This window comes from Sarcophilus harrisii, chromosome 6, assembly GCF_902635505.1.
Source record: "Sarcophilus harrisii chromosome 6, mSarHar1.11, whole genome shotgun sequence".
NCBI classification, from domain to species: domain Eukaryota; kingdom Metazoa; phylum Chordata; class Mammalia; order Dasyuromorphia; family Dasyuridae; genus Sarcophilus; species Sarcophilus harrisii.
In genome coordinates this window covers 13,723,440-13,743,951 of record NC_045431.1, presented here as the reverse complement: position 1 = coordinate 13,743,951, position 20,512 = coordinate 13,723,440, and the positions used below count along the sequence as shown (strand labels likewise).

General features: G+C 35.8%; 1 protein-coding gene across 9 annotated transcripts in view; it reads left to right on the top strand.

Annotated features, from left to right (window-relative positions):
• Positions 1-20,512, top strand: part of PPARGC1A (PPARG coactivator 1 alpha) — a 739,235-nt gene that overhangs the window by 707,027 nt on the left and 11,696 nt on the right. For all 9 annotated transcript variants that reach the window (XM_031942840.1, XM_031942835.1, XM_031942839.1 and 6 more), the window contains 4 exons: positions 52-125; positions 11,602-12,514; positions 13,070-13,174; positions 13,308-13,428. In XM_031942840.1, the coding sequence (XP_031798700.1) occupies positions 52-125; positions 11,602-12,514; positions 13,070-13,174; positions 13,308-13,428 (1,213 nt within the window). The remainder of the gene's footprint in view (positions 1-51; positions 126-11,601; positions 12,515-13,069; positions 13,175-13,307; positions 13,429-20,512) is intronic.

Genomic DNA, 20,512 nt, shown 5'->3' with positions numbered 1-20,512 from the left:
CTACAGCAACTCCATTTCAGCTTGTTTTTATAAATGTGCCCTATCTTCCAGTGATCCCAAGGGTTCCCCATTTGAGAACAAGACTATTGAAAGAACCTTAAGTGTGGAACTCTCTGGAACTGCAGGTAAGACAGGTATTTTAAAAAAAAATAGTGTGAATTTCAAGTAAGATGTTACCATGATCTCCATGTGGCTAAGAGAGCTGAGTATAAATAGTAAACATGAAATCAAAAGGAAAACTGAACATTTGAGTATATAGGTCAACCCAAAAGTCTTTGTACTGTCTTATGGTATTAATCTATTAAAGCTTAAAACCATTCTAAGACTTTTGGGGACACATTATTTATATGTGTATTTCAAAGAAAAAAAAAGTTGATTTGTAGGATTCCCAAACAGATACTGCAGTCATATCACAGAATAACAAGGAACTAGGAAAAAAAAAAAACATTTTAAAGTAGAAAACTATATGTTTGAATATAAAAGGACATTGTCTAAGAGTACTTGTTTACCTCTCACAATGAAAATGTTGACATTTTCACAAAATTCCATCCACTGAAAACAAAAAGGATCTTTGTATATGGATAGAAGATGAGTACTTCAAACATTTTGGACTCCAGGCCTTATCTAGTCAGTTTTAATTTGATATTCTAAGTCTCATGTCCCCCATACTGAATCTGGTATCTGCCAATCTCAAAGTTGCTCACAAGAATTGATTGTGGACAATGTCTTTTGGGGTTTGGTGTTTAAACTCCACTTAAAAGTGTCTTCTAGGCTGTCTGAACAAGCTTAACCTGACTCTGGTTATTTTCATAAGAGTAAAAAAAAAGCAGAGTGACCAAGGGATTTTCAACCAGATGTACCCTAGTTATTGTTCCTAGGTCTAATTTCACAATTCAACTTTGCTAAATGGCCTTCCAGGGAGGACCATTGCATACTTTGGTCAAAAAAGAGAGAAAATCTCATATAGCATGTCCATGGAGATTTATATAAGTATAAATATAGCGTGTATATAGATAAATTTCCTAGATCTATGTACAAATATATATAAAATCGTACACACACATATACACGCAACACATTGTATATATTTATAAAATTACCTACATATAAATTATACATCTATTTGTCAATTCTAGTCATTGTATTGGGAGAAGAACATATGGTATCTTAAAATAGCTTCATAGTTTTAATTATATTCAGTTGAAAGATTGAGCATTTCACTGTAAGTTATTGTCCAGCAAAGATTGTTTTATATTGTTTAGTTATAAGTTTACTGTCAAGAACTCTATGGGAGAGGAATTAGCAATTCTGAAAAGCAATTTTGTAGTTATCTAGATGCATTTAAAGCATAAATAAAGTATTTATTTATGTCAGCCATTCAGTATTCATATTATTACTGAGGTATGTTTTCTTTTGGACACTGCTGAATTTTTTTTCCCTTAAAAGAGGAACCAATCACCAGAAATTCCCTGAGTCACCAGTATTCATCTCTGTAAAACAAATGTGCTATGAGAATACAGAGAAGAACAAAATCTTTATCTCTGTTCTCATGGAGCTCATTGTCTAGTTGGAAAGGTGTATTTAAATATATGCAAAAATTATAATAAAAATGTCTCTAGTTCAAATTCACTTGCCTGGAAAAGAATAAACTTTTGCCCTAAATCACCTCCATTCTTTCTCTATCTAGACTTCCCTATTTGTGTTGAGAGCATTATCCTTTCAGTCAGCCCAGCTAATTATCTTACTCAACAAGCCTTCCTCTTATTTAACTTTTCCTATTTCTTTTAAGCAATTCTTTGTCTTGCTTCATTATCATTCTAGCTCAGATTGTTGCTTCTGAACTAAACTGTTGCAAAATCTTCCTAATTGGATTCCCAGCTTCCATTCTCTTCTTTCCCTAAGTTATCCTCCACACAAATACTTACCTTAAAATGTTAACCTGACTTTGTACCTGCTCTGCTTTGGAACATTCACTTGGTTCTCTATTGATTTGAGAGTGGGAGTTTTTAGACTTTTTATGGATTGAACTTTTGGCAGCCTGATAAAGTCTATAGGATTATAATGGAAATTCATCATATTGTAATATATTTCTAATGTTTTTTTTTTTTAAATTCAAAGACTTGGGGTAGCTAGATGGCACAGTGGATAGAACACCAGTCCTGAAGTCAAGAGGATTTGAATTCAAATCTGACCTCAGACACTTAGCCTTTCTGAGCTTTGGAGGACAACAGAGCTGAACTGGATCTTAAAAAGATGAATGATTTTTACATAGATGAAGAAAAGGAGTCAGCCCATTTAAGATGATAGATATTCTAATCAAGAGGGAGGAATAGGTAAGAAATAGTTTAGGTGATAGGGAACATATACCAATTTGAAAGTAGTAGAGAGATCATAAAATGAAACAAATGAAGAATATATACCTTTTTTTTTTTTTTTTTTTTGATTTGGGAGTTTTCCAAGGCTCTTTTCTTCTACTTTCCCTGCTTCCTCACCCCCTGATATTGTGATAATATAAATTACTTAGATTAATCTGTTCCGAACCACGATGTTGCTTTTTGTTACTTGCTCTTAATAATTTTATTATTGTTGTCATGAATAATCTTTTACTCATCTTTTTTGATGGAGTTCATATTTAAACAGTCCCCAGATAAGTTGCTCTTCTGATATTACTTTTTTATATTTATTCTTCCATGGATTCTGGCCAGATAGTTCAAATAACTGCTTTTTTTGGAGTTCAGGATGTGTAGTATAATGTAAGCTCTTCCTCTGTAGACTGTCTGAAAGCATCCGTGGTAGAATTCAATAGCAGACAGAAAAACAGTAATAATATACACCTTCTCCGGTTCGCATATGATCTCAATTTCTGATCTCTTCTGCTTGGTCTCTGAATTTTGAAAATGTACTGTCCCATGTAGCCTGAAAATGATGAATATTTGTGGTGGTAAAATCTACTCAAAAAATTGTTCATAAGTTTTTCATGGAACAGTGTTATTTCTGGGAGATGGTGAATAACAGTTTAGTCTTTGATAATGATTCAGACCCAGTGCAGTTTAGTGATGTGGGAGAGGAAGGTGCCACGGATCTCATTCTCATCTTTCAATGAAGTTTAGATAGAAACAATACTGGGATAAATTGCTAGCATGCTATTCTTTTTTATGGTTTTTTTTTTTTTTTTTTTTGGCAAGGATTCTTGTTCAAGGTACAGTCTGACCTTTCAGATCCCTTCCAACTCTGAGATTCTGTAGTTTTTTTGAACTATTATATTCATTGCATATTATTATTGCTGGTTTTCAAATGAGGAAACAAAGGCACAGAGATTAAAGTAGAGAAACTGGTAAATGTCAAAATGAGGATTGGACCGTGGGTCTTAAGAATTCAAGTATGGTATTCTGTCTTCCCCACAGAAATCCCTCATTCCTTTCTCTAAGGGATAAGAGATGATTCTAGATAGAATCATCAAATTGGGGCTGAAAAAGAACTCCAGGGTGACATAATCCAATCTCTACCTACCTAAAGGAGGAATTTCCTCTTTAACATCACTGACAACTGGTCATCCAGCTTCTGCTTGAAGAATTACAGAGATGTGAAGCTTGCTATCTTTCTCGGCAGCTCATTCCACCTTTGGACAGTTCTAATTATTAGGAAGTTCTGTGTCTGTAACTTTCACCCACAGATCCCAATTCTGCCCTCTTGAGTCAAATAAAACGAATCTAATCCTTTTTTTCCCCCCTCGTTTTTTTTCCCACATGATAGTCCTTCACATATTTTTAGATTATAATCATGTCCCCAATAAGTCTTATTTTTTTCTTTTCAGCCTAAACATTTCTGATATTTTAAGTGAACCTTTTTATAGCATGTTTTTGAGTTTCCTCACAAGTGCAGCTTCATCAATATTCTTGCTACTCGGCTGTCTTCTCAACAGCGTCAGCAGCAGTCTTCCCAGATATACCCTCCTCTTTCGCCCTGTGAGCTCTCCATTTCTAAAACCGGGATCAAATCAGCTCTGCCATTGTTCCTGGAAAGAGTTCATCTGCTTAAAGCTCCACTCTAATGTTTTTTAGACCAAGTGCCCCTCCCTGACCACCATTCCCAAAGTGATTTTCCCTATTAGAATATAAGCTTCTTGACTTCCCTATTAGAATATAAGCTTCTTGACTTTCCTTTTGACTTTGTTCCCCTCCCTCAAGCACTTAATAAGTGTTGTTCAGTTCTTTCTCTCTTTCATTCACCTTGAAATTCAGTGCCCAGAAATATTCTAGGTGTGACTTGATCAAAGCAGATTGGAAACAACTATGATTATCTACTTAAGTCAACAAGGATTTATTTATTCTGGAAACTATGCTTCTGTTAACAGATCCTACAGTTAACATTCATTTTTCTGCACCTGATATCACAATGTCAAACTCGTATTGAGATTGTAACTGTTTATAAATCTGGGCCCTTTTCATGTAAGGTGCTTTGTAGCCATAATCTCTACCATCCTGTACTTGTACAGTAGATTTTGAAACCCAAGTGCGGCATTTCCTGTACATGCCTAATAAGTTCCATCTTATTAGATTCACTTTTTTAGGTCTCGATTCTGTTTTGCAAGATGTTAGCTATTCCTGTCAGCTTCATGTTGTTGACAAACATGCCATATTTTCATCAGTCATTAATAAGGGAAAATATACAATAGCACAGGGATGAATACAGAACCTTGCAACACGTTACCAGATACCTTTTTTCAGGTTTCCATCATATTTGTATTTTCTCAAATGCAAAAGTACTACTTAATCACTGATGTGAAAAAGAATAATGTGTAGATGTGAAAAATAATGTTTACTATGTTTCAGAAACTTTTTCTAGAAGTAGTAATTATAGAATCATAGATGTAACCACTTTAGAAGAGGCCATCTAGAGCAATCTCTTCAATTTACAAAACTTAAAATGCAACTAAAATTTAATTTAATAATAAAAAAAAGAAAGTAAAGGTAATCATTTAAGAATAAGTGGCAAAACAAAGTTTACCACTGTTTTCCTTACCCTACCATAGTGATGGGAGAGTCAACAAGATTCCGATACCTCTGGAACAAATAAACGTTTCCTGCCCTATCTGTAATATCTTTGGAAGAGCAGGAGGAATGGTGAAGGAAGTTTGCTTTATTGGCTGATGCCATCTGGTCTGTTGTCTTTGAGATTGTCCTAAACTAGCTCTTTTTAGCTAAGAAAAAAACACTTCACTTTACAGGTGTAAAACTAATTTGATTTCAAAATGACTTGAATAAAGCAAGAAGAGTAAAAAGACAGCTCGCTTAGCAGAGAGCATTTAAAACTATTGAATCCTCAGCGCATTAGATTTTGCAACTTGAAGTGCTAATAGGAAAAAATGCTAACAAGTGTGTCCATATCTGCTATTTGACATAAATAAACATAGCCTGGAGCTAAAATGACAAATGGCTAGGTGACAAAGAGAGTGGTTTCAATCAGGATGTTAACAGAAGACTGTTCAGTGGTTCCATTCTGCATAAAAATCCTGCTCCATATATTATCAATCTACCAATTTAATTATTTTCTTTCCTCATCTATTAAATGTTATTCTCAATAATCCTGTTTTCAGAGACTTTTGTGATGGAGAAAAATTCTTAAGAACTTAGTGGAAATTTGATTCTATGTCGTTAAGCTGTTCTTTCCTTAAGTGATCTATTATTGTATAGCCCATTAAGAAGTCACGTACCTGTATTGGGGTACAAGGTTTGACCAGGAGTTCTGGATTTTATAAACAGAATCTTTGTACTTTACAGTGACTTCATAGAGGTCACTTAATTCACTGTTGTGCCCATAGAACCCTAGAGAAAGAGATTCAACAGGTTTACTTATTTGACAACACTTGCTGTCAAGAATTTTTCCATATGTCAAACCATATGTTGTAGTTTCAAGAAGATTTCTCCCTTTTTTTCTGCCCTCAATGGAAATGGAGATTTTTTTTTAAACACAGAACTTGGAAGTCATGTGAAATTTTCCCACAGTCTTCTTTTAAATAGACTGGATCAACTTTAATCCCTTTCAAATTCTCCTCACGGGGTCTTATTTTTCCATCCTATATTCATTTTTGTGGCTCACTTCTGAATCTTCTTCAAGACCTCCACATTTATCAAAATCTGGGTATGTCAATTCACGTGCTTCCTTTTTCATGTAAGGGAATCTATTGTCTCTTGGATTTCCAAGGGACGGCGTGTCAGAGCAGACATCATGTTTATATGTAAAAGCTAAAAACTGATGTCCCATCTCATGTTTTTTTTTTTTCCTTCAGAATATATAAATTCACTACACTTAGAAAGTTATTGCTGATTTAGTAATTGATTTTATGAAATGATATAAACTAATTCAAGCAAACAAAAAAGCCCAAATCAGGGGGTAGATAGTAGTACATATCAAATAAAAACACAGAAGTTATCATTTTCCATAGTCACTCAATTAAAAAGAAAACCCTATAAATAAAATGGGTTTACAAGATGTCATGAAAAAATACTTTGTCTTTTACTTTAAAAAAGACTTTAAAAGGATGATTGTAGAGTGTGTACCACTTCTCCCAAATTTGCTGTGCAGAAGTACGTAAGTGTGAGTGATATAGAGGTACTTGTTTATTATAGAGCACATTTCAATGCAGTAATCATAAATATTGCTAAGGTTGTGCTCTGTTGAAATATGACCTACATACTCTTGATTGTTTGTGTTACGTGATTTGTCTGACACCCATTACATTCTGGGTAATGGCAGCCATTTGTTGCTGTGCACAGCAGGCTCTTTTGACAAAAGAAAATAGGCAGCAATAAAAAAGCTATAGTCTGAATTACATTCTGCACAGTGCTGCACTGCTGAGAGTTTGTGCGAGTGTGTTAACAATGCTCTGAACTGCCTCTTGTCAGCCTTCAGCCTGTAATGGCCATCTGTCCTCACATAAATCTGTCAAAATCTGCTAAGTTCAAGAGAGAGCAGGGTATATACCTTGTACTGTCAACACCAAAATGTACACATTCACCAAGAAATCAGGGTTCAGGGGAAAAAAATTCCAGGGGTTATGGAAGGCATTAGTACTATTGATTTGGGCTCATGGCATGAAATCAAGATTACCACGATTAGGATGAAGATGACAAAAGGTGTTGGTGCTCATGCATTAAGTGGTGAGTTACTTCCTCCCTCCCTGCCCCGTTCTTATTTTATGCATAAAGACTTCTGTGCTCTGTCAGATGGGTTCCTATCCAAAATATTTCAAAGGCACAAGGGTTTCCCTATTCATTAGGTACTTTTAAAAGTCTGGCTCCACTGAAAGAGAGAAAAAGCTTTACTCTCCAATCTCAAACAGACTCAAAAACTGTAGCTCAAAGAAGCAGCACTCAGGCAAGAAATTTTGTCCTTGCAGGATTTTCCCTCATAGCTCTGTTAAACTGAAAAGATATCAATCAATGACAAAAAGTTTGGAAAGATGTCTGAGTTGCACTGTTTTTGTTGTTGCTTTACATCATCTAGTCTAAAATATAGTAAACTACTTTTATTATTACTTGTCTGCTTCAAAAACAGTCCTAAATTTATTGAATACAGTGTATGTCTTGTATGATACTCCTTCTATCTCCACTTCTCAAACTGGTCTATCTTGAAAAAGTTTTTACTTCAGGTAATTATTTGTTTTATATTTGTTTATTAAAATGGGCAATATTATGTTTAATCACATACTTATAGATGGCACTTTAATTGAAGTGGTGGTTTTATCTAAAAATATAGTCACGTTAAGGCTTGTCACACATTACCTTCCTTTCCAAAAAAAATTTTTAGAGGTTTCATGTGACTTTAAACTCAATGTGAGGCTATGGTACGATACGGTAGCCAAACCAGCTAATATGATGTCAGGTTACATATACAGAATATGATATTGAGAGCAAAGAAAGTAATAGTCCCACTGTACTGTGTGTATTTGGGGGTACCATATTTTAAGAGGGACATTAACAAGCTGGAGGGCAGCCACCATAGTGAGGGGACTCTAAACATGTCACATGAGGAACTGTTGAAAGAGTTAGGTATGGTTAGTCTGAAAAAAAAAAGAAGACTCAGGAGGGATATAATAAGAGTCTTAAAATAGTTGGAGAGCTATTATGTGCAAAAGGGATTAGACTTAGTCTCTGTGGCTCCAGTGGATGTAACCAAAGGGTAAAAATTACTTCAGTTCAAAATAAAGAACTTCCTAACAGGTAGAGGCATCTGAAAATAAAATAGGTTACCTCATGTGGTAACCTATGTGATTCCCAGTCACTATAGAGAGAGCGTACTCAAACAGAGACTTGGATTCTGCTTTCTAGGGATTTTATTGTGGGGATTTATGCTTAAGATTTAAGACTGAATTGAATGAGCTTTAGGGACATTTTTAGCCATATTATTTTCAAAAGTTAGGAATCATTTATGAGGTAATGGACAAACAATCCAAATTTTCAAGCCTGGAAAGAATGTCTAGGTTTTTAGGGATTCGTTTCCATGGATTTTTGTTGTGGTTTTGGACTATTTCTTAAGCCCAGGAAATTCTTGGTGTAAAAATTTCCTTTTCTTATTGACAATAAATCTGTAACATAGTAAGAGGGGCAAAGAAACTTGAGCATCGTCACAAAGCTGATGTTTATAGAGACAGGACCTTAACTTGAGTCTTTATGACTCAAGGTTGGCTAGCCTTCTTTCCATTATCCTTTATCACCATGCCACTAGAACTCAGTTTCCTCATCTGTAAAATGCAAGGATTCACTTAAATGCCTTCAAGGATCCTTCTAGCTCTAAATCTATGATTCTAAAATCCATCGAAAATCCACACTATTTCCATTTTAAATTGCTGATTCTTGTAAGAGACTAATTTCTTTTTAATAGTAGCCTAGTTTTAGTTTTATAAAATGCAGAGTTTCTCTCTTTGAAAAACCACTCAATCAACAGATGTTTTTGAACGTGAAGCACTAGAGCTTATTGAGAAATTTAAAAATTTCCTGCCCTTAAGGAGTTTACAGCATGTATAGTTAGACATAATTAACTGTAAAGTAATTAAATATGCTGATAAAATAACTAACAATACTACCAGGTTCTGTGTAAGTGTCAAATGACTCTTACCAATAGAAAATGATGTTGAAGTTCTAGAATGAGAGGTGATCCTGAGACCATCTGGAAGAACATTAGGAAGGAAATATCAGTTTCTATGATTTTTTCCTCAGGACCTGTTTAATTAATTAGCTATGAAAAGTTATATTCCTAATTTGTTATGATGTTGCTTACCCAATGCTCTCTTGATTATAATTTCATCTTGCACCAGTCAGACAGACATTGAGGCTTTATCTTTACTTCTCTATCATAATCTCAACTGTCTTTCCCTACATTCATATCCTTAGTTCATCATTAAATATATAATGGCCTCTTCCCACTATCTGGATCATAAGAGACCAGTTCAAACAATGTTCACGTGATTCAGTTGTCCCCATCCCAAGAAGACCATCCAAGGAAAATTTGCATCCAGAAGCTACTTGTGCTTCTACCTCCATAGCCCTTTTGTTCCATTGTCCTTATTCTAAAACAGGAAAATTATTAAGTTTACAATTTTCTCATTTCTTTAACCATTCTCTTATTTTATGAAGAATGTCTGATATTCATATTTGGGGAGAAATTTTGCTTTTGCATCTGAATGGTTTTTCACATGAACTCTGTATTCAAGAGAAAGTTGAAGTCAGAACCTGTGTATTGGTGCTGGAGAAAATGTGGATTGAATTGAAAAAGGGGTGCTTTCAAGGAAGAAACTTCAGGAAATTACAAATTTGATTTATTTGCAGATGAGAGATTGAAGGATAATGTGTGTTCCTGACAGGTGTTCTATTCTGAAAAATAAAGAAAACCTATCAATTCTTGTTTATCCACAAATGGATCTGCTGCACTGTATTTTATCCCCCAGTAAACTGGAAAGCCCAAATTCAGACTACTGGAGAGAGAGACCAGCAGGGTATCCCAGCTAGAGATGGAGGGATAGTAGTGTATAAGTCTTGAATTTTGATGCGCTCAATGCCTCATTGAGTGTATTACTTTGGCTAGATTCCAAAGCCAAATATAAAAGTATTTGGGAGTGATAACGAACGTGTCTTTTCTGTGTTTTTTTTGCCTCTTCAATTGGACAGATTGTACTGAAATATCAAAATTGTTCAAATGGTGAAATAAAATTGGAAAAAACAAACAAACAAACAATGTCATCTATCCCTATCGACTCTTTTAAATGGCTGAAGAGGGAGACAGGCTCCACACAAAATTCCATGTGCTTTTCTACGACCCACATGGTTTCTTTATACCATTTTTGAAAGTAAGAGGAAACACTGCTTTTCCTTGAAACCTGCAGTTGCCTTAAGTCTATCCTCAGGCACATTAGTGTACTTCATGTTCTTTTTGCTGAATAGCATCCTCCTATGTAGAGCTGGTGTATTGTAAGCCAGTATGTTCCTATGTAAGATAGTCTATTGCACTGGAGCCTCGCTTTTTCCTTACTTTTTTGGTTATAGGTTCTGTTTCACGGTGGCTTGCAATGAGATGCATTCACATAGGATGGACTGTGCCACCTTGTCATAAAGAATCTCCTAGAGACACCGATGACATGGCTTCCTGTCATTCTGCGAGAAAGTTAACATTCTGAACCATTTTCTCCCCTTTCTTAAATCATCTTTTTATTTATTTAATTAGTTGCTGAAGCTCAGTTAAGTTTCTATCCCTCAGCCTTACAACAATCACTAATGTTCAGTTCTAAATAAAATGGCTCACTGCTGCTGCAATATTTAGTGTTACTATTCACTTAGTTTTCTGTTGCAGAACCATATTTTAGACAGAATGTATTAGTTATGCTTACAAGAATGTATTATACCTACATTAGCCATGGTTTACTAAGTTAATGAACTGTGGAGACAAAGAATCATTGCCTTCAAGTGGTGGAATTGCTTTGGTTCCCTGTATTAGTATACAGAACTTATTTTGAAAATGTCTGTTTCATTTTTTCCCCTAATAATTTGTTTTTAGCCTTATTTTTTCTTCCTTCCTTCTCTCTCTTCTCTCTCTCTCTCTCTCTCTCTCTCTCTCTCTCTCTCTCTCTCTCTCCTTTTTTATTTTTATTTTGGCTGCAAGGGTAGATTTGCTTATTTTGACAAAGAACCCTGAGCTTCAAGCATCTAATACAATACCTTTATCATGTCAACTCCAGCAAGGTTATTCTGGGATTCCCCCCAGTTCTACTACATTTATTTTCTGTCACTGTCTTCAGAATGTCCTTGACCAAATAGCACAAGTGATGCTGTTGAAAAGGTAATATGCTCATGTGTTCTAGGATTGGTACTGTTAGCATGGGTGTTTGAAGTACGGAATACTGTGACAAATCCTGCTCTCTGGCCAACTTTAGACGTATCCATTTTTAGTTCGAGTGGATTAGGATAAAAGAGTGGTTGTTATTGTTTCCCACGAATTTAGTTGCTTCTCCTTTCCATATTTCAGACTCTTATTTGAAGAGTTACGAAAAGCGACACTTCCAAAAAAGCACATCTTTCTTTCTGTCTCACTCTTTTTTTCCCCTCCTAGGCCTAACTCCACCTACGACTCCTCCTCATAAAGCTAATCAAGATAATCCTTTTAGGACTTCTCCAAAGCAGAAGTCATCCTGTAAAACCAGTGTGCCACCTTCAAAGAAACCCCGCTATAGCGAATCTTCGGGTACCCAAGTAAATAACCCCATTAAGAAAGGTCCGGAACAATCGGAGCTGTACGCTCAGCTCAGCAAGACTTCAGTACTATCCAGCGGACACGAGGAGAGAAAGGCGAAACGGCCTAGTTTACGGCTATTTGGCGACCATGACTACTGTCAGTCAATTAATGCAAAAACTGAAATCCGCATTAATTTATCGCAGGAGCTCCAGGACTCTAGACAACTAGACTTTAAAGATGCCTCCCCTGGATGTCAGGGGCAGACTCATTCTTCCACAGATTCAGACCAGTGCTACACAAGAGAGACTTTTCAGGCAAGCAAGCAGGGTTCCCCATGCGGCCACAGAAAACAGCTCCAAGACCAGGAAATCCGGGCTGAGCTGAACAAGCACTTTGGTCATCCCAGTCAAGCTGTTTTTGATGATGAAGCAGACAAGACCAGTGAACTGAGGAACAGTGATTTTAGTAACGAACAATTCTCCAAACTACCTATGTTTATAAATTCAGGACTAGCTATGGATGGTCTGTTTGATGACAGTGAAGATGAAAGTGATAAACTTAGTTACCCTTGGGATGGGACACAATCCTATTCATTGTTTGATATATCACCTTCTTGCTCTTCTTTTAATTCTCCATGTAGAGATTCAGTGTCTCCACCCAAATCCTTATTTTCTCAAAGATCCCAAAGGATACACTCTAGATCAAGGTCCTTTTCTCGACACAGGTCATGTTCCCGATCTCCATATTCCAGGTCAAGATCAAGGTCACCAGGCAGCAGATCTTCTTCAAGGTAAACCGAGTTAGAAACAGAAACAAAATACTCACCAATCGATTGGGCCCCAAGTCAAAAGCATTCGAAAGCCATAGCTCTTCCATTTCTTGCCACCGATGGCAGAGAGATGCCAGAGCTAACAAGATGGTTGTTGCACTCACATCCTCCTCCTCTTCTCGTAAATCTTCCAGCCTTGAACACGCCACGTAGAGCCAGTCAGATCAGAGAGAGCAATTTGTAAGAAACTTGCTCATCTAACTTTTTCCATTACCTGGAGAGCTGCCCTATGCCAGTATAGTTGAGATCCAGGCAGGATAAAGCTGACAATGTACCAGACCTGGTGCTCAGTGTTAACATCAATAAGAGACGCTCAGAGGGAACACATCACTCCAGACCTTTAAGCTGACTAGATGATCACAAACTGTCACTGTGAAATCTCCCCGGTAGGCAGGAGGAAAATGCCCATTTATGTAAGATGTAGCTCTAGAATCTTCGGGAGTGCCGATAAACCCGGGCTCCGTGGCAGGTGCAAATGGCTTTTTTGGTCGTTGTTGTTTTTCTCCTCCCCTGCAGATCTTGTTACTACTATGAGTCCAGCCACTGCAGACACCGGGGACACCGCAGTTCTCCTTTATACGCAAGGTCACGCTCCAGATCGCCCTACGGTCGTAGGCCCAGGTGACGACGCCTTTGCTTTCCCTCCCTTGCCTCCCTTTCCTTTCTCTCCATAACAAGATGCCCAGAAATGTATTCTTCATTGTGTGCTGGCAAATGGAAGTACCTGATTTAATGATTCAGTTGTGTTTCCCAGGTATGACAGCTATGAAGAATATCAGCACGAAAAGCTGAAGAGGGAAGAGTACCGCAAAGAGTATGAGAAACGGGAGTCTGAAAGGGCCAAGCAAAGAGAGAGGCAAAGGCAGAAGGCAATTGTAAGCAGCATGGAGATTCTTTTCATTCTAAAGAATCTGTTATATTTTCTTTTTTTTTTTTTTTTTTCATTTTGTAGATTAGAAGAACTAAAACCAAGCTGGACCCTCTGGTAAAATAACTGACAATCTCTCTTAGCTTAAAAAAAGCATTTAAATCTATCTTTAACTTTATAATATCACTTACCTTTAGATAAATGTCAAGTCAGTATGTCTTCTTCCCCTAAACTTTTACTTTGTGTTTTAAGCTATGGATTAAAATATTTAATTATCATTGAAGAGGGTTAAGATATATTGAGTGAGAAAAATTAGATCTGGTCGCTTCCAGAATGGATTCCCAATTATCCCCCTGTTGCTTCTGTAGCCACTATAAGATTCAAACAGAAGACATCATTTAATTTCCTTATTAATCTTTTTGACTGAGACACTAGACATTGAGTAGTCATTGCAGAGACGGGCTCAAGTCAGGTTTGGGCAAGGTGAAACTTGGAGGACTGAGAGAAATTTTAGGGACAATTATCATTCTTTGACATTTCCATGAATCTACAATCCGATTATTTATGCCCATTTATTCACACGTTCCAGCTGTTTTCTTTGCAGAGCCCATTATGTTCTATAATACCATGTTTTCTCAGACCCTCCATGGACCAGGTCTAGAGGTAGTAATAAATTTCTTTATAAAAATTCAGTTTGGGCCTATCCTCATAATTCAGGCTGACTCTCAACCATCCCTTACCATCTGTAGCCAGTTGGCCATAGTGTTTCCCCCCCTTCCCCAAACAGCTGCCAGAGCCGTTGCTAATGTGTGCCTTCACCCCAGCAAACCACTGCAACTCCCTGGCTTGTTAGCCTAGCCATTGCTCGAACAATCACCGGCAGCTCCTTAGTAAGTCTGAGGGAAGTTCTGTTGCATTTGGCTATAGATCCGAAGAGCCAAGAGGGAGCAGTACATTTGGTATTTTTAGTGATGACCTATCTCCATCACAATTGAAGGGAAGATTGCAATGTTGGCTATTCCAAAATAGGGAAAGAGAGATAGGGGCAGGGAAGGGAGGAAGAAAGACAGACGGACAGACATGTGAGAAAGCTCAAAAAGAAATAACCAATATCAGATTGTAGCTTATCCATTTATAGGCTGGAGAGAAAATGTCCAAAGACAAGAGAGAGATTGGTCAATAATAGGCATGAAAAGGAAGGACATTGAAATTTGGAATGAAATCAGACTGGTAGGATGACAGAATTAGTATATTTAGGGTAGCTGGGGCTCAGCTATAGAATCTAGGACTTGCAAACACTTGTAACAGCTCTCATCATCATTTTTCTTAGCTATGAAATAAGTTGTAGTTTTAATAATTTAATTCATTAAAATTTCTGAAAACTAGTGAAAATTAAAATCCCATTTGGGAAATATTTTGTAAGTATATTTAATTAGAGCCCAATCTAAGATAGGAAAAATATCAGTGACCTGTATGGTTAAAAAAAAAAAAAAAAAAAAAAAAAGAAAGAAAAGTATATTTTAAGTGTTTTCAGATTTGGTTTTTATTAGATTAAAAAAAAAAACACACACACACTTCATTATATTACCTCATTGACAGTGCATACCTCTGCAAAATGATCATGTTGTAACTAATTACTTTTTATGACTGACTAGTAAGCAACTAAATAAAAAAAAAAGTTTGTTTTTTTTTCCCCATGTAGACAGCTAAAAATTAACATTAAAATATCTCTCTACATATATAATGTCCCATCTGTGGAAACTTTTCCATCTTCAGGGAGATAATATCTATTCATCAATGACTGGGTGGGCCATATTCTCATAGAGGACCATTAAAAACTTCTGAGAAATTTTAAAGAAAAAACAAGGAGCCATGATTGACATTGTGTAGGTCTTTCAAGATAAACAATGGACAAACTTCTTACTAATTGACACTTAGCATATCAGACATACAATTAAATTGTTTGTTTCTGTTGGCATTTGTTTTGTCTGTCCCAAACACCATCTTAAGAACCACCAGGGTCTTTCTGCAAATCGTTCTAAGCTCCATTTTTTAGGCTTAAAAAAGTTTAAAGTCATTTAGGATATTTTAATGGAACATTGTGAGCCAAAACTCAGTATTTTACATCTAAACTACAACTGTTTTAATTTCCGGTGGAATTTCCAGTCCAGTCTATTTGCAATCTGTACAGTTTGCTGCCAAAAAAACATGATAATGAGATGTTAATTTAAAATGTGAAAAAAGAAATTATGATATGGCCTGGCATTTAAAACCAAATCTTCAGTGCTTGGGCAATGACTCTGGCATTTTAATTTTGCCAGATCAATCGTGCCCAAGTTGACCTAGCGAAACAAAATTCAAAGCCCTAGCAATGCTTAGCCAGTGACAGACCAACGGCATCATAGAGTCTTTGATGTTAAGATAACTACGCCATATTTTTGATACTCATTTTTGTAGGGAGGAAATGATTTTTTTATGTGAAGTGGTATTGCACTCTGTGGCTAAGAGTATCGTTAACCCAAATGTACTTCCAAACTATTCTGAGGTCTAAACAGTCATCATGAGTGTCCTGTACCCATGCAGCTCTCTTAGGCAGTCATCCATTTTTCCTCAAGGGTATACTTCTTTCTATCTTAACTTGAACCAATATATATAGTAGTCCTGAACATGCCTAATCTTGACTGATCTCCAAAGATAGGCAAGACCAGTTCTTGTTAGTCTAGAGACTTCCCCTTGAAAACAATTGGAGCTTTCTTTTCAGAATTCAAAACATAAAATCAAGACTCAATAAACACCAATGGAAGCACCTTATGTCCTCCAAACTTAGCTCTCTGAGTATATCGTCAACATCATCTTTTTCTTATTAAGAAGAATATGTTTTAGATATTTTATTGGAGCTATCTGGATAATTGTTTTTAATCTTTCCACATCTTTTCATTCAGTTCTTCCCTCTTTTCCAACTTTTGTCCATGTTCTACTGTGGGATTCCTTCGTTCCTTTCATTTCCTATCTGAATTAGAATTATTAGGGGACACCAAATCACCTTTAGTTTGGAGAATAAGCTCAGTAGTCTTTAATTATTTGGATTGAAAAGAAGAAGGATTTTCACATTGTATGTTTCTTAACATAGAAATGAAAATCGGAGATTAAATTCATCCTGTCTTTTTTATTTTGTTTCCCAGCATTGCAAAAATAATGTTTAATGATTTAGGTTTTAGCCAAATTCAACTTATTCTGGGTAGTTCATAATTTGAAACAACAGCTTTTCCCCAGTTTACTAATTGCCCTCATACTGTTTTTGATATTAGATAATGCAAAGTCAGTTGATGTAAGTCTGTTTCTGTATTTGTCCCCTGTGTTTTGACTTAATGAGAATTTACTATTCTTGTTAATGCAACATAAACCTTAAGTTTTATTATATACCCCAGAAGCAAATTATTCTTTATAAATATAAAGGAATTTGGATATTTGTCCAATGTTATGCATTCCTTAAAGATTATAAAAATTAACTGAATCCTATTTTAAAGTTTTTTCAAGATTTTTAGAATTTCAATTTCATAAGCAATTTTTTCTATGTCAATAATAATAATAATAATACCTGACATGTATCTAGTGCAAATTAAGTTTCACAAAGAAATATCTTCATGTCAGTGAAGACATACATTTTTATCTTCAAAGAGATAAAATGGTTTGCCCCAGTCTTAGAGCTATTAAGTTTGAAGGTCTCTTGATATCCTAATGGCCAGAGTTCTTTCCATTTTTTTCATGGCATCATGGAGCTCCTGTGAAGTAAACATTTTAGGGGGTAGAATGGGGTGGGGAAGAGATGATCTGGATTAAGCAACTTGCCCAGGGTCACATAACTAGTAAATATCAAGAGTCTGAGACTGGATTTGAACTCAGGTCCTCTAGGGCTGGTGTTCTATCCACTGCACAAGCTGTCCTATCATTTTTAACATTTGTGGAATATCTATAAAATTTGCCTGCAACTTTTGTTTAAATTTTCGGACAAAATTTTTTATCTGCCTAAAATAGAAATTGCTAAAAAACTAATACTTGAAATAAAGGAGTTTGGTAGTTAGCAGTTCACTAACATTCTGTATTTGTGCTTTTATAAATAGGCAACTTAAGGGTTTCATTGCATAGCCGTAGAAGAATCAAATGCTTTTTTGTTTTGTAGTGTTCCACAACAAAGATTTTAGCATGGGGCCAGACAATTGTTTTTCTTTGGAGACAGCAGAGATTTTGTCTCCTTCTTGTTTTTTAAGAATAAAATTAAGGAGAGACATTTGAAGCATTAATACCTTCCATCAGTATCAGAGAAGGGACTGTGGCAGGGCCAGAAAGAATGAATGATGAACTGTGGAATAGGAGGTGATCCAGATTGGGGCCTTAGTTCTTCCCCTTACCTGTATGATATTGGACAATCAGTTGAGTTGAAGGAACCTGTTTCCTTATATTGTGTGTGAGTGTGTGTGTGTGTGTGTGTGTGTGTGTGTGTGTAAGAAATTATATCTGAGACTCCATCTGGCTCGAGTCTGTAGTTCCTTGTATTTTCTCCCAAACTGAATATGTCTATCCTGTTTTTTCCCCATTACCTGGTGATCAACTTCATTTCTAAATGGATAGTAGGCTCTCACCCTTGTCATCCTGAGCAATAACTGCAGTGCTAGAGAGAGAGAGTTTCTGAGCCTGCCCAATTCTGTCTAAATAGGGATACGTTTATGTAAGATTGTAGAACCAAGGACTGGAAAGATCACCCTTAGCTCTCCTCTCCTAGAGATGGGAGAGTGACTTGACTGGGGTCACAGAGGAATATAAGGAGCAGACCTGGAATTGGAATAGAAGTCCTTTCCAAAGTCAGTAATACTTCTCCCCCACCCTAGTGCCATGGATTTCAGTTTGAATTTCTAAATTCTCTTAAGTTTATTAAATCCCTTACTGGTAATTCATAGGATCAAAGAGTCATAGATTTAGAGCCAGAAAAATCTGCAAAAATCACAAAGGCCAGCCTCTTTTTTTTCTTTCTTTTTCTTCCTTCCTTCCTTCCTTCCTTCCTTCCTTCCTTCCTTCCTTCCTTCCTTCCTCCCTCCCTCCCTCCCTCCCTCCCTCCCTCTCTCCCTTCCTTCCTTCCTCCTTTCTTTCCTCCCTCACTTCTTCTCTTTCTCTCTCTCTCTCTCTCTCTCTCTCTCTCTCTCTCTCTCTCTCTCTTTTCCCCTTTCCCCCTTTTCCCCTTTCCTCCTTTTTTCATTCTTCCTTCCTTTCTTTTTTTCTCTTAAGAAAACTCAGACCCAGAAAGGAGAAATAGCTTCCTAAAATTTCAGAATCTGAACTCAGGTCCTTTAGTTTCAGTCTTTTTCTGCCACCATATGGTTCTCATCTCTCAGGAATAATTCCTTTGCAATTCAATTTCTTATGTATATCTCTAACATCTTTCTTTACATGGTATTAAACTGCCTAAAAGATTTTTTTAAAGCACATACTACACATACACATACATACCTGCCAGAATATGTACATGAGGGCACTCTGCTGTTTTTGTCATTCTCTTTAAGGAAATAAAATGGGATATGGTGTTATGATCCCATTTCTATGGGACATCTGGGGGAGAGACAGCACAGTTCTGTGGTTATTATCACTAGCTATTTATTATTTATTGACCTATTCGATGTGGTATGGTACAGTAGCCCAATTACATTTTTGGAGGATGTTTGAGTTATACAATATATGTGAAAATGTATCTGCCAGCTGGTTCTACTTCATCCAGCCGGCTCTTGTGGTTTAGTAACTAATATAAGTGAAACTGTCCTTTATCAACTGTTTCAATTCAGTGAAAATTCTGATTTGCGGAGGCATTCTTTAACAGAGTTTTCTGCATCCATTTAACCTAAATTATAAAGCTGTAGAAATTCCAAAAAGCAATCCTGCTAATTTATCCAACCCTATTATCCCTATAGGATTATTACTATGAAAATCTACTTTTATCTGGCTTTTATTCTGAAAACATAAATTTGAAAAATCCTAGAGAGTTGAGGCAGGGAAAGTATCAGATACTAAATTTCTAACTTGAATTACTTGTTTTTATAATTTTATTTTTATTATGAATTTAACAATAATGAACATTTTGATATAGAAAAAGATAAAAAAAAGTTTTGTATAAGAAACTAATTCAATCAGATAGTTTCCTTATGGATTATATATATAATCCATAAATACATAAATTCAACAAAGTAAAAATAAAAGTGCTCTCTTTATATCTATTTCTGTACTTTTTTGGCTTTTATTCTGAAAATATAAATTTGAAGAATCCTAGAGAGCAAAGGCAGGGAAAATATCTGATATTAATTTCTAACTTGAATTATTTATTTTTACAATTTTTATTTTTATTGTGAATTTAACAATAATGAACATTTTGGTATGGTAAAGATAATAAAAAAAGCTTTGTATGAGAAACTAATTCAATCAGATACAGTTTGTTTTTAAGAAATATATATATATATATATGATCCATAAATACATAAATTTATCAAAAATAAAAGTACTCTGTTTATATATCCTTCTGTACTTTTTTTTTGTTTTCTGTGCATTTTAAAAATGTTTTACAGATGCTATTTTGGGGGGAGAGTAAGAGGACATCTATCACTACCCCCTACATAATTTCCCTCTTGTAGTCTACCCTTATATGACAAATATGTGTAGTACAGCAAAACAAACCTGTTCATTGACCATATCTGCAAATACCTATCTCATTCTGCATCTCTAACTCAATACCCCCCTGTCAAAGTGTGGGAAGTATTTCTTTTTAACTTTTTAACAAAGGGGAAAACATTTTAGATTTAAAATCATATAAAATTCATATGATTCTTTTTGTAAGAAGATAAAAAATTTTTATGATCAATATTCAAATTTTGACATACAATGAATAAATCCTCTTTGATCTAACCTAAGCCTTAGTAATTTAAGTCCATTTCTTTTTGCTCTGCTCTCAATGGAAACAGAGAACAGTAAGCCCCTTTTTAGGTACCCTCATGTTATTCTTGGAGATAGTTCTAAGGTCTCCATCTTTTCTGATGACCAGATAACACCATTCC